The 22,989-nt window shown below is 42.2% G+C and overlaps 1 protein-coding gene across 3 annotated transcripts in view; it reads left to right on the plus strand.

Annotated features, from left to right (window-relative positions):
* SLC12A2 (solute carrier family 12 member 2) overlaps positions 1–22,989 on the plus strand; it is a 187,819-nt gene that overhangs the window by 137,940 nt on the left and 26,890 nt on the right. For all 3 annotated transcript variants that reach the window (XM_073625029.1, XM_073625049.1, XM_073625039.1), the window contains 4 exons: positions 488–599; positions 767–907; positions 3,210–3,316; positions 11,164–11,243. In XM_073625029.1, coding sequence (XP_073481130.1) covers positions 488–599; positions 767–907; positions 3,210–3,316; positions 11,164–11,243 — 440 coding nt within the window. The remainder of the gene's footprint in view (positions 1–487; positions 600–766; positions 908–3,209; positions 3,317–11,163; positions 11,244–22,989) is intronic.

Consider the following 22,989-nt stretch of genomic DNA (forward strand, 5'->3'; position numbering starts at 1 on the left):
GACTAGTGGGATATTTTTTCTCAGTGGCTCAATATATAGAAAAATAAGGATAAGAATGATGACACCATCATCATGACGGTTTACCTGTAAGATAGGGTCACCCACAGAGAGCGTGGTAAGCACTGAGTTTTGTATAGGGCTTTAAACATAGGGGTCTGTTTATGAAAAATTCTCTACACAAATGTCACAGGCATTTGCCCAGCTACCACAAACCGTCACCATATTTTCTAATATACTTATTTCCTTTGTTCTTCAGCTCCATCTAATGTTCATAATGCTTTATTGTCCTGAAGTACCTCAATCCAGAAAGTAATGCATTATAACCACTAGATAGAGCTGATGATCATATGAAAATAACATGTCAGTAACCTGCAATTTCTAGTACGCTTCTAGCTAAACGACACAATTTTGATGTGGTAGACAGCATATAATAGTTGCATATAGCCTGAGGATTCCTTTTTTTTTTTTTCTTTTTCTATTCCTTTAGGCCACAGTGTCTTGTTTTGACAGGTGCACCAAACTCACGGCCAGCTCTTCTTCACTTAGTTCATGCCTTTACAAAGAATGTTGGCTTGATGATCTGTGGACATGTGCATATGGTAAGATGTCAATTTCTCAGGTGTATATTTTGTTGTAATACCACAGCTTGTTTCCTATGTCAGTAACTTCACTGGCCTGGGGCACTCCAGTTTCATACCTGGTTAACGTTTGCAATGTTTTTCACATTGATGTTACAATTTTTTTCTTTCCTACTTTATTTGCACAGGGTCCTCGTAGGCAAGCCCTAAAGGAAATGCTTACAGATCAAGCTAGATATCAGCGATGGCTTATTAAACATAAAACCAAAGCTTTCTATTCTCCAGTGCATGCAGAAGACTTGCGGGATGGAACCCAATATCTCATGCAGGTAAGGTCATTATCCCAGCTCTGTTCATTATTTGAAAATAATCATGAGCCGCTTCACCGGCCTGAGGATTTGAAATCCCCACGGCTTAATATACCGCTCAGCACGTAGGGATAGGAGGCATTCTAATTTGTCAGCACCGTCACATGGACAGCGCTGACCAATCAGATTCTGTCTATTGTCAGTGCTGGAGGAGAGAAATCCAGGAGGTTAAGTGACTCCAGTACAGTGGGGGGGTTCCAGTGTTAATTCACCTTACAGATTATCTGTAAAGGTGAACTTACCCTTTAAGCATAAAGACACGTTCTGATTGTGCAGACTTTTATACACAATTATATAGACTGAGAGTCTGTCAGATTGGATATATATATATTATTTAATTATTATTATTTTTGCATTTAACTTGGCTTTAGTGGCAGCACAAAGTTCTCTTCCTAGACAGCAGGCTGCAGAGACAGACCATTGCTTTCTGTGTAAGATAGCACAGCACAACAGTGATTTCTCCTGCCTTGGGGCCCATTCAAAAGGAATGAGCTGTTTGAATACTATGTGCAACCAGTGAAGAATAAAGTTCATTGCATCTTATGCTTTTCCACATTGAAGGTTTCCACAGGTGCAAAAAACTTTTAATACAATCTATATGTACAAATTCTTTGAGGAGAATTTACTAAGACTGGAGTAGCTGTGCATGGCACCCAATCAGCTTTTAGTTTTCAGCTTTCATTTTCAAAAGGCTAAATCCACTTTTTGCGGAAACATAATGAATGCAAATATATTGATATTAAATATAGATAATATAATGAAAAAACTGTACAATTTTTATTTTATTTTCTTGCATTGAACCCTGCAAAGGATTGCATTGGTGATCAGAGAATTGTAGGTGCTAGGGCTCCTGAAGACTTTTCCTCCAGCTCTGTCTGTACCAAGGTACAGACTTTCAGTTGGAGAGCTAGAGTCAATGGACTACGAACGCTTTGATTACCACACTTGTGTTCTATTGATAACTACAAGTTGGTCTTCCGCGGAGGAAGATTGGACTTGTAGTTCATTCATTCAGTGAATGATGCTGCTGTGCAGGTGGAGCCCCGCACAGCCATGCCAATTTCAAAAGAAAGAAACCCACACACGCTGTCACGGGGTAACTGTAAATAAGGGTGTAAGTGCAAAAGGTGAAGTTAGCCTTTAACTGAACAAACTGAAGCTAAACATTGATTGGTTACTTCACACAACTGCTTCAGATTCTGACTGCTCCAGTTTTAGAAACTTCTCCCCATTGGTTGAATTTAAAGGTACTAGTTAAAGTTTTTATCTATTTACCTCTTTGGCTCACAGATACCCTCTTACATCTTAAAGCCATGCAGACAAAATCTCATGGTTTAAGATATTTTTTTTTTTTTTCTAGAATTATAGCAATGTCTTAAGTGTAGGATTAAGTCCATGTCTAATGTTTGGGGTGTATACGTTATACATATATGTAGGTTTTAATAATATGTGCAAAACATGAAAATTCCTTTGGACACTAAGCTGTAATTTGCCTCTGGTGTTGAAGGGGTTAAGTATATATTGTATAGGTCTACACGGACCTTGCGCATAGGATTTTGAGAATGCACAACATAATCTTTTGATGCCAAATATAATTGCTTGGCAGGCTGCTCTCACACCTTGGCTTAAAGCCTAAATCCTTCTTTTTTTTTTCACCTTAAATAGTTTGTTTGGGCTAAGCTGCCCCAAACAAACTATTTCCTTTACAAATGGCTACAGCTGCTGTCATGGCCATATAAACTGCATGTAGCATCCGCTTTGTTCCGGCAATGGTACAGGCACTTCCCATCTGCTGCCATAACAAAATCGAGTTGAGCTGAGCACACTGCTCAGTCATTCAAAGGAGGCCTTGTATTTTTATCAATGAGTTGGTGAGGTGGAGATTGTGACCTTATCTGCCTGCCTCTCCACCTTGACCATTCAGAGGAAGCCTTGTATTCATTGATAAAAATGCAAGGGTTCCTGTGAATGGCTGATTGATTTTGTTCTGGCAGCAGATGGGAAGTACCTGTACTACTACTGGAGCACTATGCTGTAAACTGTATGTAACTATGCTACATACAGTTTATATGGCATTGATAGCAGCCTCAGCAATTCGTAATGGAAATAGTTCATTTGAGCCATCTTGGCCCCAACAAACTATTCAAAATGAAAGAAAAGATGGCGTTAGGAATAAAAGTTAGATTTATTTTACCAGAGTTCGGTAAGGTGTTACGTGCCTCAAACAACTGACTAAACCATACACTGTCTCTTTGAACTGTAGGCTGCTGGGTTAGGACGTATGAGACCAAATACTCTTGTTGTTGGCTTCAAGAAAAATTGGCTTCAGTGTGATATGAAAGAAGTGGAGACCTACATTAGCCTTTTTCAGTAAGTACAGGCAAAACTGTTATCTTCAGTGGAGATTTCTAACTATCTTCTCTAATTCTTGACCATAGAATCAGCTTTTCCTGGATATGATTGTTTGGAGAAAATCCCAGAACGCCCTATAGCAGATTTGCTATATATAAGTGATTCTGCACTTTTGCCTAGGGGGGTGCCCGGACGCCGCTTATGCTGTCATTATTTACAGCAGAAGCCGATCTGCGGGTGCTGGCCACTCGATATCCGCTGGCACCTGCCAATCGTCAGTAAAACAAGGAAGATAACCACAGGGAATAAAATGCTTCTCTTTGTCTTGTAAAAGCAGCACATACAGTACGCAAAAACACTGGCTAGGCACACAGTTAACCTTTTGCTCACCCTAGATGTTTAACCCCTTCCCAGCCAGTGTCCTTAGTACAATGACAGTGCATATTTTTAGCATTGATCACTGTATTGGTGTCACTGGTTCCTGCAAAGTGTCAGTGTCCAATTGTCAGCCACAATATCACAGTCCCGCTAAACCTCGCTGATCACTGCCATTACTAGTATAAAAAAATTAAAATTCTATAAATATATACCATAGTATGTTTTACACAAACGTACTAGAGTTTACAATCAATCTACACTTATTGGGTTTTTTTTTAACCAAAAACATGTAGCAGAATGCATATTGGCCTACATTTATGAAGACGTTTCTCTTTTTCCATTTTTTTTTTTTGGATATGTTTGATAGCAAAAAAAAAAAAATGTATATTATATATATATATATTATACTTTTTTTTTTTTTCAAATTGTCAGTTTTTGTTTATAGCACACAAAAAAATGCAGAGGTGATCAAATACAAACAAAAGAAAGCTCTATTTGTGGGGGAAAAAGGACATAAATCTATTTGGGTACAGTGTTGCATGACCACACAATTGTCAGTTAAAGTAACGCAGTGTTGTATCGCAAAAAATGGCCCGGTCATGAAGGGGGTAAAGTGGTTAATGTAAGCCGCATGTCTTTAAATTGAATGTGTTTGTCATCAAAGTTCTAAATACATTTAAGTCATACATAACCAACAGAGGATCCTGAAAAGGACATTAGGGATACAATTTGCATTTTGTTGAGAATTCAACAATTCCTTGCATATAAACTGTATACATTGCAAGGATTTTTAAAGCTTTGTTGTGGCTCTGAAGAAATTAATGCTTACCTTAGGCCCCTTTCACACAGGCTTTCCAATCAGGTCCACCGGTCAGTTTTTTTTGCAGGCGGACCTGATCGGACCCTCTATTCACTCCTATGGGGCAGCGGATGTCAGCGGTGACAAATCTGCTGACACCCGCTGCTATCTGATCCTGTCCATGAAATCCAGATGGATGGTGACCCTATTTTCCATCTGTCTATCGGATGAAAACGGACAGGCCGATCTCCCCAGAGAGGAGAATTGGGTCTCTGACAGGTCTGTCTCAGCACAGTGAGCAGGGACGGACCTGTCATCCGCCTGCTCAGCGGATCGATTCCTCACTGAGCAGAGGAAGTCCGCTGGGCAGACCGCCCGTGTGAAAGGACCCGTGTGCTCTTTCTCACACTAATTTCCAAATGTAAACACAGCGCTCCTGCTCCATGTCTTCATTGCAGGTTAGAAGGCTGGGTGAGCTGAGGTACCCAGAATTCAACTTGAATGACATCAGTGCTTCTTTGTTTTGAGAATGATTTGCTCTACAGTACCTGCAGCTACAGTGGACAGAGAGAGCTTGTTTATTTACTGCCTGTACAAAATATGGAAATATTTGAATGTCCATAGCCTGACCACAGGTTCACTTTAAGCTTTTGGTGCTAAAATGCAAAAGAATGTATTGTAAACATTTCCAAAGACTTGCACACATTTTTAGGTGTGGAATAGTGTTAGAAAATATGCCACCAAATATGACTGCTGTTGCAGAGGATGGCTATAATTCGATATTTAGCTTGGTGCTTACGTCTGGTAATGCACTGAGCTAATAACAAAAAAAAAAACGTAGATTCCTTGATGAGATATGTACACATACATCATACAGACCACCAATAGTTTACTTCATTACAAGGAAGCAGCATTTTCAGTTTTGGCAGTTTTAGAAAATTCTGGGGTCCCCCGGCGGCGCTCCTCCTCTTCTTGAGTGCCCCTACGGAGAGCCGCTTTCCATGGGGGTACCCGTGCGGTCCCACCCCCCATCTCCCGTGTCACAGGATGTGATAGAATGCATTAAGATGAAAAACTGATGGTTTACAACTCCTTTACAGCCAAATGTTACGGATTTTACTTTTGTGAAAAACAATCCATGTCCAGTCACTTGGTTTTTTTTTTTTTTGATTGTGCCCAGACCTTAAAGAGGAAGTAAACTCTCCAAATATATATATATATATATATATATATATATATATATATGTGTATATATATATATATATGTATGTATATATATATATATATAATTTTTTTTTTTTTTTTTTCCCTGCAAAATAAAGGAATTATGTGCTGGTATGCATCGCTCATTATGTGACACGTGCCTGCAAACAAAGCCAGCGTGCCGGAGGCCGCATCCATCTTCGCCTGTTTTCCTTCCGGCTGTGTGAATGGCCAGAACCACGTGACATCACTTCCGCTCATGCATGTGGGAGCCGCCAGTCACGGCACATGCTTTTGAAGAAACGCCACGAAGTGTCGTTCTTTCTGAGCACATGTGCCGATGACATTGGCGCAGTATACAATAATTATCCCCTAAACTGCGCACGTTTAGGAGATATTTACAGTACCTAAAGCTAAGCCTTATTCTAGACTTGCCTATAAGTACAAATTATACAGGAAGGTTTACAACCTCTTTTAACCGACCCTTGTTAGGTCTATGTGCAGGAGGATGCAAATGGATGTGTGCCCGTGGACATGCGTCCATTTACATCCAGAGCCCTCTGAGTTAGTTTGGATGTACACGTGTATTTATGTCTGCCCATAGACCTGAAGCTTCCATTTGGATCGCCCTGAAAAACTGACAGGTGAATCTGAACTCGATGGCCATGTGAAAGGAGCCTTAGCTTCTGTATAACCATTGCATCTTACTGCTTGAGTTTGAACAAACATAGGGGGTTATTTACGAAAGGCAAATCCACTTTGCACTACAAGCGCACTGCAAATGCACTTGGAAGTGCAGTCGTTGTAGATCTGAGGGGGACATGCAAGGGAAATAAAAAACAGCATTTTAGCTTGCACATGATTAGATGATAAAATCAGCAAAGCTTCCCCTCATTTCAGATCTTCCCCTCAGATCTACAGCGACTGCACTTCCAAGTGCATTTGCAGTGCACTTGTAGTGCAAAGTGGATTAGCCTTTAATAAATCAACCCCATAGACTACTTATTTTAAGGGTTCATGCACATTGGGCTTAAAAGTCGCTTCTTCTACAGCGTTTTGCCTGTAGAAGCTGCTCAATGTTAACCTATGTGTCAATGCACATTAGGACGTTTAGACGCATATTGGTTTGTGTTTTTGAGAGGAGTTTTCAGGCAGGAAAAAAAAACGCTATGCGCCTGTACAAAAATTAACTATATGAGCCTTTTTTTTTCTGCCAAAAGAATTGCTGCTTTTTTTTTAAGCTCCGTGTGCATGGACCGTAATACTCCTTTCAAATTCCTCTGCGTTTATAAATTTAGTAGAATGTACATTGCACATCAAGGCTTTCTTGCCTCCTATTATTTTCTATCTGTTTCAATTTCTATAATAAAATATTCAGTTTTGTTTTTTGAACCTTCACCATTTGACATTAGTTAAAAAAACAGATAATCCTACATCGGCAGTAATGCTGGCTATTTGATTACAGACCCCAATCTTTATCATTTGAAGACCTTCCTCTACATTGTGGGTGCCCTATGTTTCTTGTGACTCTGCAATGTGCTGTGCCAGATGTGAGAAGGCTTGTTCAACTGCATGCTCCCTTTGCTGAGTAATGTGATTTTGATTTATGACATTGCTCTCAGCTGCTTTCAGTAAAGAAAACAAACAACAACAAGGAATACAGTGTTTGTATGAGGGACAGACAGTCGCAGCAGCAGCGGCAAGCGGCCCACATACGAGTCTTTCAGTTAGTTGATTACAGGCATTTACTGTTTCCAAATATTCATCTTTCCCTGAATCAAGTCTTGCCTGGGTTATGACTGATTTTCGCAGCTGGAACACGTTGCTGTTAATGCATTTATTTACAGAAAATTGTATATTTTGCATCTTGCAAAATTCTGGGCACATTTGACTTAATCTTGGCTTGGAAGCCGTTAAATTGAAAATTTTTATAGCTTGCGGTGAACTCGCATGTGGAAACAGTAGGAATTCTTTTATGGAAACTGCAGGAAAGAACAGTATATTGTTCATTCCAGACTGATTACAACTTGTCTTATAGCATAGTATTCTTTTCCTTCGTTAAAATCATTAAATACTTGTAAAGTAAATCACTTAAATCTGAAGACTCTGCTTTGATCAGTAGCAAGCATTGTGCAATATTTAACTTTTAAATCAATTAACAGTACATCACTCAAACATGGGAGTCCATAAGTGCTTAGACACAAAAAATGCTAATAAACAAAAAGTGACAATGTGAGTCTATATACAGTCCCAAAAGAGAAAGAAGAAATGTGCTTTCTCCCAGGTGAATAAATCCAGTGCTCTGCCACCTTCAAACCCAATGGCTGCTTGCCAAATATTTAGATCCCTAAATCTAGAAGGTTTGACAGCGCTCATATGATAACCACAGAAAACTCCTGCAGTAATGATTGACCTCTCCCTTCCCACAGTATCAAAATGATGCTCCTGAATATAATTTACATGCAAGGAATAAAGAAGGAACCCCACAGTGTAACCCCTAAAATTCCATGTTAGAAAAAAGAAGGGTACTCACATGTTCACGCCTTTACACAAGCAAAATACTGGAGGAGCAGAGTGGAGAGTGGTGACTGGCAGTCACTGCTCTCCGCTTTTAGAAGACAGAGAACTGAGCAGTCAGTGGTCATGTGATCACTCCGTTTTAAGTTTGAGCTGACATAGAACAGCTGCAGCATTGTAATGAGAGTTTGTTTTTTTATATACTCATACTTCTCCTTTTAAGGGAACTTCCAATGATCTGTCTCACACTAAAATTGCCCATACATGGATCAGTTTTTTTATTTTATTTATTTATTTTTTCATTCAGCTAGTGGGCTGACTGAAAAAACTGAACAGATTCCCTCATCCACCCACGCAAGGTGGATGAAGGAATTTTCCCTGCTGTGCTATTGTATTCTAACAGCAGGTACTCCTTTGCTGTTCAGAATACACTGATCAGCACCAAAGCCAGTTGGCTGCAGCACTGATCGAACAGATATTTTCCAACAAAGCCCATTTGTGAGAAGTCGATAGAATGATGAACTTCTCATGAAGGGGAACAGCCATAGATGGTTCGAATCTATGCATCTATGGCCCTCTTACCACACCACTTACCAAGAATTTCACCATGGGGTACAAACAAGTATGTTATCTCAAGAAAGGAGACCACTATGTCTCTGACATTATGTTGGTTTTTATGGAGCTCCAGTAAATCTTTTAAACTTTTTAAGCTGGAAGTGGGTTAAGCTGGCCATAGGTTACTGAGCCGATTTCCCCATTTACACTTCGGAGTGGATGGGGAAATCCTCCTTGCTGTTTCTTTGTATTCCAACAATTGGACGACTCCACCTTTAGAATATATTGATCAGCGCTGCTGCCCATTGGTGGCATGCACTGATCGAGGAGAGATTTTCCAACAAGCCTGTTCATGAAAATTCAGTCAATAGACCGACTTCTCATGAACGGTAAGGGCCATACATGGATCGAAATTCATCTGGTTGTCGCTGAACTCTTCCAAATTTCAATCCATGTGGCCAGCTTTAAGCCGGCCATAGACCGGATCGGCCAAGATTCAAACCGTGTATGGGCAGGCTGATTGTACCCAAGTCGAACGATCGATGAACTTGGCTACAACCTGCCTGTTTGATTTTTCTACATACGATTACTGCCAGTGGCTATAGGCACTAGCACTAAACATTGTATTTTGCCGGCCAGGAATGCTCCCTGCAGTGTAGAAGAAGGGATTTCCCCATCAACACAGACTGTGTTGATGGGGCAATAGAGTGGTTTTCTTTCCTGAAAGGAAATCGTATCATCTGTAGCCAGCCTTGGCTAGAAAGGCTGTACAAAGCTTGCCTCGAGGCTCTCTTTCTTATAAACTTTCCAGTAAACGCTTTGATGGCGTGACCCACTACTGTGATAACTAGGGTTGTCCCGATACCACTTTTTCAGGACCGAGTACAAGTACCGATACTTTTTTTCAAGTACTCGCCGATACCGAATACCGATACTTTTTTTTTACGTGACAGTGGTTTTTTTTATTTTTTTTTTTAACAGTGCTTTTTTTTTGGGGGGGGGGGGGGTGAACGGTGTATGTGTGTGTGTGTGTTTTGTTTTGTTTTTTTTTTTTTAATTTACAATTTTTATTTTTTTACAATAATTTTTTTTTTATTCTTTATTGCAATATGTGTTTTTTTTTTTTTTTTAATCAGCCCTGTTGGGGGGCTTTGGTGAGATATCAGGGTTCTTAACAGACCTCTGATATCTCCCCCTTGAGACAGAGAAAGAGACAGAGGATAGAGATTCCCCAGTCCCTTTCTCTGCAGCCTCAGCTGCACTGAGAATGAATGGAGAGAAGACAGGAGATTACAATGTTTCAGTTATGTGAATGGACAGAGTCAGCTTACTCTGTCTATTCACAAAGGAAGGAGGAGGAGGACGGCGGAACGGAGGGGGACAGAGAAGGAGGGGGGAACGGAGGGGACAGCGGAGAGGCACAGGGAAGGAAAGAGGAACGGAGGGGGACAGCGGAGAGGCACAGAGGAGGAAAGAGGAACGGAGGGGGACAGCGGAGAGGCACAGAGGAGGAAAGAGGAACGGAGGGGGACAGCGGAGAGACACAGGGAAGGAAAGAGGAACGGAGGGGAACAGAAAAGGAGAGAAGAACGGAGGGGGACAGCGGAGAGGCACAGAGGAAAGGAGGGGGCATGGAGGAGGATGCAGTGACAGTCAGCGGTGAGCGATCACTGCTGTGTCACTAAAGCAGCTGAAAGCCGCTGGGGGAGAAGCTTGTATCTCCCCCATGCGCCGATCACAGCTGACTTTTAGGTATCGGGGGAAGCATCTGGAGCATTTGCCCAAGTACAAGTACTTGGGCAAATGCTCGGTATTGGTGCCGATACCGATACTAGTATCGGTATCGGGACAACCCTAGTGATAACCCAAAGTAAGTAGGGCTCCATGCACACTGGCTTAAAAATTGCTGCTACTACAGGAGTTGTGTGTTCTGCCTGTAGAAGCAGCTCAATGTTATCCTAAGTGTCCATGCACTTTAGGATGATTACAGGCATATTTTAGGCTTAACGTTTGAGGCAGGAAAAAAAAAAAACTTCTGGTTTGCGTTTCTGACTGGAGCTTTCTGGCAGAAAAAGCGCAAAACTGTTCTAAACGGTGTACAAAAAAAAAAAAACGCTCTATATTAGAATTTTTTCTACCATGGGAACTGGTGTTTTTTTAAGCCCAGTGTGCATAGAGCCTGACTGATGCTTCCCATTGAAAAATAGACTGGATCTCCTATTTTTCGATGGAAGACTGCATATGAATAAAAAGTTTACATTTGAGTACGTACCTTGTTTTATTTAGTGTCATGTAAAATAACAAGCTGTATACTGTAGATGTAACCTCAGCTACGTGTAATATAATGTTGTTATATACTAATTTAAGCTATGCTATGTAATAGTGACCTTATAACACTTTTTTCTTTTTCCAGTGACGCTTTTGACTACCAGTATGGTGTAGTTGTCATCCGCCTGAGAGAAGGGTTAGATATTTCACATCTCCAGGGACAAGGTAATTGGGTGTTAAGTATATAAAAATGCAGTAAAAAAGAATACGCAAACTTTTTTTTTTTTTAAACATACTGGACCTGTAAAATGAAAATATTCACACTATTATATGCTTAAACCGTGTGCGCTTTTTTATTCGTTTTGCTATTAGCTTGTTTTCTAAAAACAAATAAGAAAGATGAAGTAGATACATATATAATGAGATTATGTGGTGTCCTTTTTTTTTTTTTTTTTTTTCTTTTTGTATATTACTTTATTACAACCTTTTTTACTTGTAATTGAAACCTTAAAGTTCCTACTTTTTCCCCTGTTGTGGCTTCTAATGCAATAGGTATTCTAATGCTAGCCATACACCTGTTGATTTTCATTCGAAAACTCTTGTTTTTGGAACGTTCATTTGATTATCTAAAAGTTAATAGGGGCTAATTCGACTATCGCTCCTAAAGTGGTTGTAAAGTCTCCAGGTTTTTCACTGTAATGCATTAAGGTGAAAAACCTTCTGTGCTGCAGCTGCCCACAAAGCACCCTCTTTTTCTTACCTGAGCCCATCTGTTCCAGCAATGTGCACAAGCCAAGCAACTCCAGCCGCTGTCTCCGTCCTCATTGGATAGATTGATAGCAGCAGGGGCCATTGGCTCCTGCTGCTGTCAATCAAATCCTGTGACACGGGGGTGGATCCGAGGATTGAGTGGCAGGGAACGCAGCAACGGGACTTTTGAGCATGTGTGCATGGGCGCCCCCAGGGAAAACGGCTCTTCATGGGGGCACCCCATGAAGAGAACGAGACAGGAGCGCCACCAGGGTACCCCAGAAGAGGAGGATCGGGGCTGCTCTGTGCAAAACCCTTGCACAGAGCAGGTAAGTATAACATGTTTGTTTGTTTTTTGTTTTTGTTTTTTTAAACAAACCTTTACAATCACTTTTAGCAGAGTTAGCAAAAAAAATTAAGGAAGGAGTTGGAAAATGTTTATTAACTCCAATAGTAACAAAATTAATTTCTATTTTTCCGGCCGAAAAAAAAATAGTGTTATGCACATGCACTTATCAACGTTAAGCCAGATTGTCAATCAGAAATCGGGACATTGGCATGGTGCTTGAATTAAACATTTCTGAAATTAGTTGACTCCATGAAAACACCATTGATTGCTCAGAACATTTTTGATCTTTTTTTTTTTTTTTTTTTTGGGGTGTGGTGAAGGTAGAAAAATGCAGTTCAATGTGAGAAAGATAGATTATTGCAACAGAACTTCAGTCAGACCCCCTTCACTAAATTTACCTCTGATGTACAAGATTAAGTAATCTGGTACATCCTGTTAAGTAATCATTATTCCTCAGTTTACAGGAGTCAGAACAATTCTGTTGTAGGTTATTTTTCTGCATAAAGTATAATGCACAATTTATACATTGCTGTTTACATAAGAATGACTATGGCCTACCAACTGCCATTCCACTATTTAGTGAGACCACCTCAGTGGCCAGTAAGTTATGGTTGCCACCTCATCCCTTTAAAACCGAACACATATTAATTACACAGGTTCTGAGGCTGATTAAGGTGGTAATTAAACTCACTTGGTGCCTTATCTGCATTTAATTAGCCTCAGAACCTGTGTAATTCAAAGGTGTTCGTGTTTAAAGCGATGAGGTGGCAACTCTACAGTAAGTGCAGTCATGCCCCAGTTACAAGGTGAAACTAAATCAGAGAGGCACCGAGGAGCCTTTTCTATCTGTAAAAAAAAAAACAAAAGTAATGGCAGTCATTCTGTGATGTGTACGGTTTACCTTTAAAAGTTCAAAATGAAGTACAGACTCTTTTTATTTTGTAACTCTGCGTTTCAAGAGTTAAGATCTTGTAAATAATAATTTTTTTAATGTTCCTGTTAAATTGTGGTTCATCTAATCATGAGAAATGGTTGTATTTTTCCTTTACTATTAATGGCTGGTGGCTATATTGAAAGAATGACACTGCAAATATAATTTCAGCTAGCGGGGAATTTCAGCTGTCTGTTCCCCCAGCTGACAGTTGCCGTTTGGTAATTAGAACTACCAGTACTTAATAGCTGTTTATAGATTTGTTCTGCCCACAGATACATTTTTTTTTTTTACTGGGTTACTGCGGAAAAATACTTAATAAACCAGTAGGGATCAGTAACACTTTCCAGTGACTAACACAACTTGTTAGTGACAAGAATATCATCAAGGACATGAAGACATGCCAGAACGAGGTGCGACAGGACAAGCTATTATTACAGGGATTTCTCCACCCCTTACACAAAGGACATTGTACGGCAGGAAATGGGGGCCAGAAAAGCTGAGGGCTCCTAATTATATGGGCAGGGTAAAGTTGGTGGACAATAATTTTGCTGACTGATAGAGCATTTTGTAAACATTGCCTTCTGTCTCCTGTAAGTGGCGTGGATTTTTAGACAATAGAAGGAATATATGACGTAGCACAGATGTTCATCCACCCTTTCTTTGCTGCACGCTTGTATTTCTTTGTAACACTACTTAAATGTAGCCTGTTATGATAGTATATGGTGGTTGCCATTGCTGACTTCTCCTAAACATGATCAGATAGCTTTAATGCTTTCTTAAACACGCTGATCTGAAACATATATGTTAATCGGGATCCTGAGTTCACTTTCTAATTTAGATTCCTGTGCCAGGTCAGTGACTAAGGCTGGCCATAGATGGTTCGAATCACAGCTGGTTCAGATTCGAGCGATGTGTGTGTGTGGACAGGCTGAATATGCCAAGTTGATCGATCAACTCTTTTACAATCAGCCTGCCAGATTCACTTGCAATTATTGTCGCTAGCAGCTGCTAGCAATAACTGTGTTCTCCAGGTGGGGGTGGCTTCCCCGCCCCCTCGCTGGGATTAGACAATTGCTCAGCAGGAGGGATTCCCCCTGTCAGCACTGTCTGTGGAAACCCATGATTGCAGGAAAGACATTTTCTCGAATCGTCTTCCAGGGCAGCATCTGAGAGATAGGCTCCTCCTCCCTGAAACAGAAAACACATTAGTCCACCATTATAAATTTCACAGTCTTACCTGCGTGCCTCAGTTGTTTGTGTTCCCTCCGGACCCACAGGAGCTGCAAAAGAAACGTTTGTTATTTTACTTCAGTCTCTGTGCTAGTTGCAGGAGACTCCCTGCCAGCATTCCATCCAGCCCAGCGGGCCTTGGGAGGGTGAGCAGGGGCAGCATATCTGAGCAGTATTGCTCTGCCTGAGATTTCACCCCTACAGAGGGGTCTGCAATCATCCCCCCAAGCTGCAATAATGCACTGACATTTCCCCCATGCCGCTGCTCAAGGGACCTGCTGCAGTTTTTTCACCAGGGAACTCCATGTGCAAACTCTGGCAACATACTCCCAGACATGAAGAGCGTACAGTGGTGTGGGTGCATGGATGCCTTACCCCCTGATTACAGCCGCTGCCGCGCCGGACCGGTAGGTGCCTCACGGCTTATTTTTTGTTCCTCTTCTACCCCGTGATGTCCGCACCCGCCGCCCACTTGATTGCCGTTTTTTTTGCCGCGATCGGCGTCCTCTACACACCGCAAAACAAGTCTCTCCTCATGGTGGGGTGTACCAAGATGGCGCCAGAGACACTTCCGGGTTAGCGGTCATTTTCCTGGAGCCTGCTTCCAGGGATACAGAATGGGCTATGGTTACATCACTTCCGGGGGCGGGATTAAAAAAAAAAAAAAACATTTTTAATATCAGCAAATGTATCAATATACATGCATACTGCAGCAGAGTCCCCCTCCCTATTGGGCCCAGAAGGGAGGATACCAATTGCAGCGGCATGTGCAGGTATATCCACCAACCTGCACGGGGTCAGCTGGGGGCGGGGCCGGAGTTTAAGCAGGAAGCAGTTAAAAAGGCCCCTCTAAGCAGAGGATCCTGGTGGCTGACCATGTCTGACGCTTCTCCACCCTGCCCTGCAGATCCTGCAAGCCAGGACAGCTCCAAGGTAAGCCAGAATACTCAAGAGTCACCTCTGTCTTAACCTTACTGTAAAACTGCCTACTTACAGGCAGCCTTTACCCGCCTACCTCATGGGGACCTTTTCCGTGCTTGATTTCAGGCAAAGACCCCTGAGGAAAGGGAAGTAGAAAGCAACAAAACATGTGCTTTGTGCAGCCACCGGTTTTCCCCAGAATGGGGGGGGGGGGAACCCCTATATCAAAAATGTATAGACAAAATGGTGGCCAAAGAATCGCAAGGGTATCTGAAAGATCTGCTCAGCTCTTTCAAGAAAGAAATACAGAGCACCATGGCGCCTCTACTCTCAGCTATTAAAAAGTTAGAAGCGCCATCAAGCGTCAGACCAATACCCCGTCTACCACCGGATATGCGTTCCTTCAGGTAACAGGGAACAGACAGAACAAGAGGATTCGGATGAATCCGAATCGGAGAATGAACTTTGCTCAGACTCCGACGAGGAAGATGCGGTTTCAGAGGGCAACATTATTTCTATCAGGGGATACGAATAGCCTTCTAAAAGCCATAGCGGACACGCTAGGTAATAAAGAACATAAATCCGCAGAACTTACAATACATGACAAGATGTATAAAGAGCTACAACCCAGAAAGCATAGTACATTCCCTGTACACCAAACTCATAAAGATATCTTTAAAAAAAAAAGAGTGCGAAGACCCAGAGAAGAAACTCTTTATGCCAGCCACAGTCAAACGCAGACCCGTTTGCAGAGACGGACACCAAAACCTGGGCTAAATGCCCCAAAGTGGATGGTTCTCTGGCAAAAGTCACAAATAAATCTGACTTGGCCTTTGACGACGCCGGTACCTTAAGTGACCCCATGGAAATCCGGCAATAGCTTCCACCTGCACAGCCCGGACTTTATCAATCTGGCTAACCCAGCTTCAAGAACTTCTGGAGAGTGACACACCTAGGGAGGGCAGCACAGTGGTGTAGTGGGTAGCACTCTCACCTAGCAGTAAAAAGGGTCGCTGGTTCATATCCCAACCACGACACTACCTGCCTGGAGTTTGCATGTTTACCCTGTGCCTGCGTGGGTTTCCTCCAGGTACTCCGGTTTCCTCCCACACTCCAAAGACATGACATCCTTCCACGGGAGACATTTATGGCGATAATAGACATATAGGATGCCTACCTACATGTCCCCATAAAGGAGGGTCATCCAAAAAATTCCTGAGGTTCGCAGTACAAGAGCCAGCAACTACGCCGCACCCTCAATACACAGCTCTCCTTTTCGGCATCTCCTCTGCACCAAAAATCTTCTCAAAGATAATGGCAGAAGCGTTAAAAGGTCTAAGACAACTAAGTATTGGCATAATACCATATTTAGACGATTTACTGTTCTTTGCGGACTCAGCAGAGGCCCTAGAAAGCAACCTGTGCACAAGTATGTCCTATCTGCAAAACCGGGGATGGATAATAAATGCAGAAAAATCACAGATGACCCCAAGCCAGTGAGTGGTATATTTGGGCTATATACACTGGACTCCAGACTAACGAAAACCTGCCTAATGGAAGAAAAGAATGAAAAAATCACACAGTCAGTAACCTTCCTAATAAGGACCAACGCCATAACATTCAGACAAGGTATGACTGTACTAGGACTGATGACGTCTTCTATTCCAGCTATCACCTGTGCACAGATTCACATGAGACCTCTACAGAACTACATTCTGTCCCAGTGGGATGGCAGCCACTCATCCCTAGACAGGTCCTTTCCTGTTCCAACCACAGTCAAACTAACACTACAATGGTGGCTCAATTTCCTTCGATACATCGAAGGACGCAAATGGGCCCAATCCAAGCCAATCGGGATCACCACCGATGCCAGTGCCCTAAGCTGGGGGGCACACTTGGAGGGTCTCTGCTCACAGGGAAAATTGACCTCCAGATGGTCCCAAGCCTCAAGCATGAGAGAGCTAAAAGCGGTGGGGGAAGTATTAAAAGCGTTCAAACCAGCAATACAGGGGACAACGTCACGACTGTGGTATACCTAAACAGGCAAGGTGGGACAAAGTCCCGAAGCTTCATGAAGCTGACGGAGAAAATCCTACTATGGGCAGAATCAAACAAAGTCAATATCAGGTATCTATCTGAAAGGAACAGACAATACGCTGGCAAACTTCCTGAGCCGGAAGACCATAAAACAGACGGAGTGGTCTCTGAACCAAGCGACCTTCGCACAAGTCACTCAAAAGTGGGGAGTACCCAAGGTAGATCTATACGCCTCCAAAGCGATTGCAAAATCACCAACATTCTTCTCTCTGGACCCCATAGATGGCAACAGCGGCGTAGACTCCTTCAACCAGAGCTGGGTATGGCAACTATGCTATGCATTCCCTCCAACTGCCATAATACCAAGGGTGATTCAAAAAATAAAGGCAGAGAGAGATCAATGGTGATACTAATAGCACCGCACTGGCCACAAAGGGCATGGTTCAGCCCCTTGAAAAACCTCAGCATCCAGCCTCAGCTAACACTGACGGACCAACCAGATCTCCTATCGCAGGGCCCAGTCAACCACCCGAACCACAGAATCCTGAAGCTTTCGATCTGGGTACTGAAGGGGTGAGACTTCAGAACAAAGGATTGTCAGACAATGGGATCGATACCATCCTAAACAGCAGGAAGCCCGAAACTAGGGTGATCTATGAGGAAGTGGGAGAAAAAAGTTTGTCTCCTGGAACAGAAACAAACCATATTCCAAAAGAGGAATAATCCCAACAATCCTGGATTTTCTACAAGATGGAGCAGACAAAAAAATATTTCCCCAAGTACGCTGAAGGTACATGTTGCAGCACTCTCTCCTCGTTCATAGACACAAGACTAGCAGAGGACCCGCTGATAAAGCGATTCCTGATGTCACTCAAAAGAGCTAGACCAGCCAAAATGAATAGAACTCCAACTTGGGACATGCCCACAGTACTTAGAGGATTTCTTTCCCCTCCATTTGTACCGATGGAAGATAGCTCAGACAAAAACCTCACCTTAAAGACTGTACTTTTTGTGGCCCTAGTATCAGCCAGAAGAGTGAGCGAAATCCAAGCACTGTCTATAATGGAACCATACTGCCTAATACATTTAGACAAAATAATTCTCTCTCCAGACCCGGCCTTTCTGCCCAAGGTCCCCTCAACATTCCATAGAACCCAAAATATCATCATACTTTTGCTTCCAAAAACTATGGCTAGCGAAAAGAGACACACTCACAACAAACGCGATGTAGGAAACATACTTCGAAAGAACGAAGGATTGGCGAAGAACGACCTCCCTTTTTTGTCCTTTTATGCAGGAATCAACAAAGGGAAACAGGCTTCCAAGAATACCATCAGCAGATGGATAAGAATGGCCATACAGACGACCTATGAGGCACAAAGCCTCACTCCGCCAAGCAGGATCAGAGCACACACAACCAGAGCCTGGGCTACCTCGGTCGCAGAGAAAGCAGGGGCAACTCCGGAGCAGATCTGCAGGGCAGCGACATGGTCGAGCTTCAGTACCTTCGCAAGGCACTACCACATAGACCAGCTGTCTGACCAAGACCAGGCACTTGGTCGCAAGGTGCTTCAGTTTCTTTCCCCACCCTAGTAAGTATTGCTTGATACATCCTCTCAGATGCTGCCCTGGAAGACGATTCGAGAAAATAGAGTTAGGTACCTGGTAACTCTTTTTCTAAGAAGTCTTCCAGGGCAGCACTAGTTCCCACCCTTGAAAAGACAAATACCAGGTACAACGGGGGAGCTTTTAGGATTTACTGAGATTTCCTTTGGTGCTTTAATACAACTGAGGCACGCAGGTAAGACTGTGAAATTTATAATGGTGGACTAATGTGTTTCCTGTTTCAGGGAGGAGGAGCCTATCTCTCAGATGCTGCCCTGGAAGACTTCTTAGAAAAAGAGTTACCAGGTACCTAACTCTATTTTCACCATCTACAGCCTGCCTAAAGTGTTAAAGCCAGATATCTAGCATTCGAAGTATGAAATCAGCATCCGTATTTCTTCTCATTTCAGGTTTGCTTTAAAGTGGAAGAAAAGCCTAATTATAACTATTCTTAAATTGTTTTCTCCCCCTCTTCCTATATATCCTGCCTATCCTATTTAAAAAAAAATGTGTGCACTTGTCTATAGTTAACCCGCTCCGGTCTAGGCATGTAGTACTGCAGCTCCAGCTCACCCGTGTCAGTAAGCAGTTGCTGCAGTGATGAGGAGAAAGTTCCATCAACAGCTGGGCCATGGGACCCTGTGGGTGGCATTATGGATCCCAGAATTCAGCGTTGTTGTTGCTCTCACCCTTACACAAAGCTGCCGGATCACATGACCAGAGCGGATGGAAAAATTTGGTAAGTACACTTTTTTTTTTTTTTTTTTTCTACAGGATAGGCTGGATAGGTAAGAGGAGGGGGGAGGGAACATATTTAAAGTGGTTGTAAACCCTTACAGACCACTTTGACCTACAGGTAAGCCTAGATTAAGGCTTACCTGTAGGTCCAATAAATATCTCCTAAACCTACACGGTTTAGGAGATATTTGCAAAAAGACAGGCACCGCTGTCTACGGCGCATGCGCCGTAGACAGTGGCGCGCAGGCAGCATGCCGCTGCTAACAGTGATATACCGTTAGCGGCGGCTCCCGTGTGCATGCGCGGGAGTGACGTCATCACGGCTCTGGCCAATCACAGCGCCGGAGCCGCGGTACCCGGAAGGAAGATGGACGCTTCGTGGAAGAAGGGACAGCGGTGACATCGTAGGCTCCTGTGTCAGGTAAGTGACACATAAGGGGCTACTGTGCGATGCATAGTAGCCCATTATGCTTTACCTTTGCAGGGAAACAGAGGAAGTAAACCCATTATGCCTTTGTCTTGCAAGTTTTTTTTTTTTTTGAGTTTACAACCACTTTAAGTGACTTGAAGATGCATACATTCTTATTTTAGCGTAACCTGGAATCTGCAATCCAAGCATTTTCTGGCCACTGCTCTCTGCAGTTTGCTAGCTTAAAGTAGAATTTCAATTAAAAATAGTGCTATTAACTGCGTGCTAAAAAAAAAATCCATGCTAGCACACTGCTACCCCTTGTGCTACACATGCACAACATACAGTATATCATGTTATCGTGTAAGTGCTGTTTACAGCCTTACTGTCATTGCTCTACTGGTACATTCCTGGATCATGATTGACTAAATAAATATATAAACACTGCTTTTTCTTCAACTCTTCTAAAGTCTTCATTTAGCACAGCACCCGTAATTTTGGGAACATCAAATCTTCAGTATCTTCTCCTCTAAAATTTTAACAAATCCAATCCTGTTGATTAAAAATGTAAATTTGATATTTAAAATCCCAATACCTAAAAAAAAAAACTGCGAAAAAGTGTTTATTGTCCTGCCTTGGTCTACAAAAAGCTGTCTCTTAAATGAGCCCGTTAGGCCCCTTCCATTTCTGTTTTTAGAGTTATGTGGCATTTTCCCTTTCATTTCGTGGAATCTGTTCCCACTGGGACCCTTAACAGCAACTGCAGCTCTGACTTATTTATAGACAAAACGAGAGATCATAAGAAAATACTCATTTCCGGCAAGCCAAGCTGTTGTTTTCTTTTAAAGTGTATGTTTAATGGGTGTATTATAAGGCATGTAAGGTCCCTCTTATTTACTATCCTGTGACATACTGGGGGCATGCCTTTTTACAGGAAAAAATGCTTTTAGTATTTGACTTAGAGACTTGTTTAGAGGGAAATATTGAAGTAATACAGCACAGCTTTTGCCAACAATAGACTAGTATGTCTTGTCACTGTTGAAAGTTTTATGTCCTCCAAGGGAAACACCGCACCCCTTTTCCTTCATTAAATGTTAAGGAGGTGCAAGCCAGCCCATTAAGTGATGGATACCAAATTCAGCAGTACTTGGAGTGTTTTTACTCCTCTGGCTGCTGTGAAAATATTTGTGATAAAGCTGCAATACACGATGATCTGTAAAGGATTTACTTCTGGTTGTCATTTTAAATTCATTGGAAGCTGTAATATAGTTCACATATACATCTATAGCAAGCCCAGGAAGAATCCATAGAATTTTAGTTGTCGATGCTTCAGGATTTGCCTTGGTATCTGTTTCAGAGTCACAGTTGAGCAAGTCATGTCAGACAGACTTTGAGAGTTTAGCTTTAAGCAGGTACACACTAATAGCTTTTTATTTTTTTTTCGCTCAACACAGTAGGGCTGAACGGAAATAAAAAAAAAGACGGCTCAGGAGGAGCTGATATACTAAGTAAGTGATGTCCCCTGCTGTGCTGTTGTGTTCTGGCCCCCAGCCAGGACACTTCGGTCAGCACTGTCAGCCATTGGCTGAGAAAGCTGATTGGGAGCTAATCGGCAGACCTTTTTCAGTCATGCCCCTTCAGACTGGCTGCAGTACACACTGCTGAATGTCAGCCGGATTCTATTGAACCAGCCGATGCTGCCCAACATTGGGCCCGTGTGTGCTAGGCTAAGTTTTTAGTTTTCCTAGCAATCGGCTATACCAACATCAGGGGTCAGTGCAGTTCCCACAGTGCTCTTGGACAGAACTAAAACCTGACTCAGCACTTCTAACCCTACCCCACTCTACCTAGAGAAGCCCTATTGCTAACTTAAAAAAATTGAAGGTAAAAATACAGAAAATCAACTTTAAATGCTTATTTGCAGTGTTTTTTCTTTTCATAATGACATTTTTATTCACTTGCAAATTGCCTTTAAACTTGCTAGCAAATTTGAATTCTTCCTGAAGAGTCCATTCCCTAGCACAGTCCCCTCTGCTGTCAAATCATAGCCTTCTCCAGTAACCTTCTATGTAGCCGCTGGGTAGGAATGAAGGAAGAAAACTACGGAGTGATGGCAGCTGTGAGTCTGCTGGGTTTGCTGATATCACGTTCAAGCTGTCAGTGTCTAGCAGCAGTCTCAGGCCTCTACAGAGGAAAGACTTTTACAGGAACATAACATTGATAAAAAATAGTTTCATATGCTCTCTCTTGAATAAATGTACCCTCCTTTCCTGTTCTTGTAACGAGCTAGTGAGTGGTGAGAATCGCCCCAAATGGGATGCAAAAAAGAAAACCTGACATTTTCCAACCCTTACCCACTCTGATTACTCGGTCCAGCTGATTATATAAGAATTACGAAAATCTTATCTCTATGGACTTTCTGCAGACATTCTCAGACAAACCAGGGCATTAGCTGGTATTACATTCATTAATTTTTGTGGTTTATAAAAGTATATTACCAATTATTTATTTAAGCTGTACTGTACATTACTGTTAATTTATGATAGAGCTGAGTACCTTCATCCATGGGAAAAATGTAGGTACATTTCTTATTAATCAGCCTAATTCATAGTTTAGACAAAAGGAATTTCCTACATTTCAGGGTCTGTTTTCAAACTCCAGAGGCTTAGTGCAATTTTTCTCCTGAGTGCAGGAAACCCTTTATTATTAGCCGATGGGAAATGGAAGTGCTGCCACACACCTCCACCTACAGATTGCACTGTGAAATGGCTATCCTCTCAGATTTTGGTAGCATTTTAAGATATTTATTTATTTAAGTACACTTTACATATATTTATTATACATTCACGTTAGTCCCTGCCCTCAAGGAGCTTACAATCCAAGGTCCCTAGCTCACATTCATTCATACACACACATACTAGGCACATGCAATTTAGACAGGAGCCAATTACCAGCATGTCTTTGGAGTGTGGGAGGAAAAATACCATCAGTTTATAAA

Source organism: Aquarana catesbeiana, linkage group LG01, assembly GCF_042186555.1.
Source record: "Aquarana catesbeiana isolate 2022-GZ linkage group LG01, ASM4218655v1, whole genome shotgun sequence".
NCBI classification, from domain to species: domain Eukaryota; kingdom Metazoa; phylum Chordata; class Amphibia; order Anura; family Ranidae; genus Aquarana; species Aquarana catesbeiana.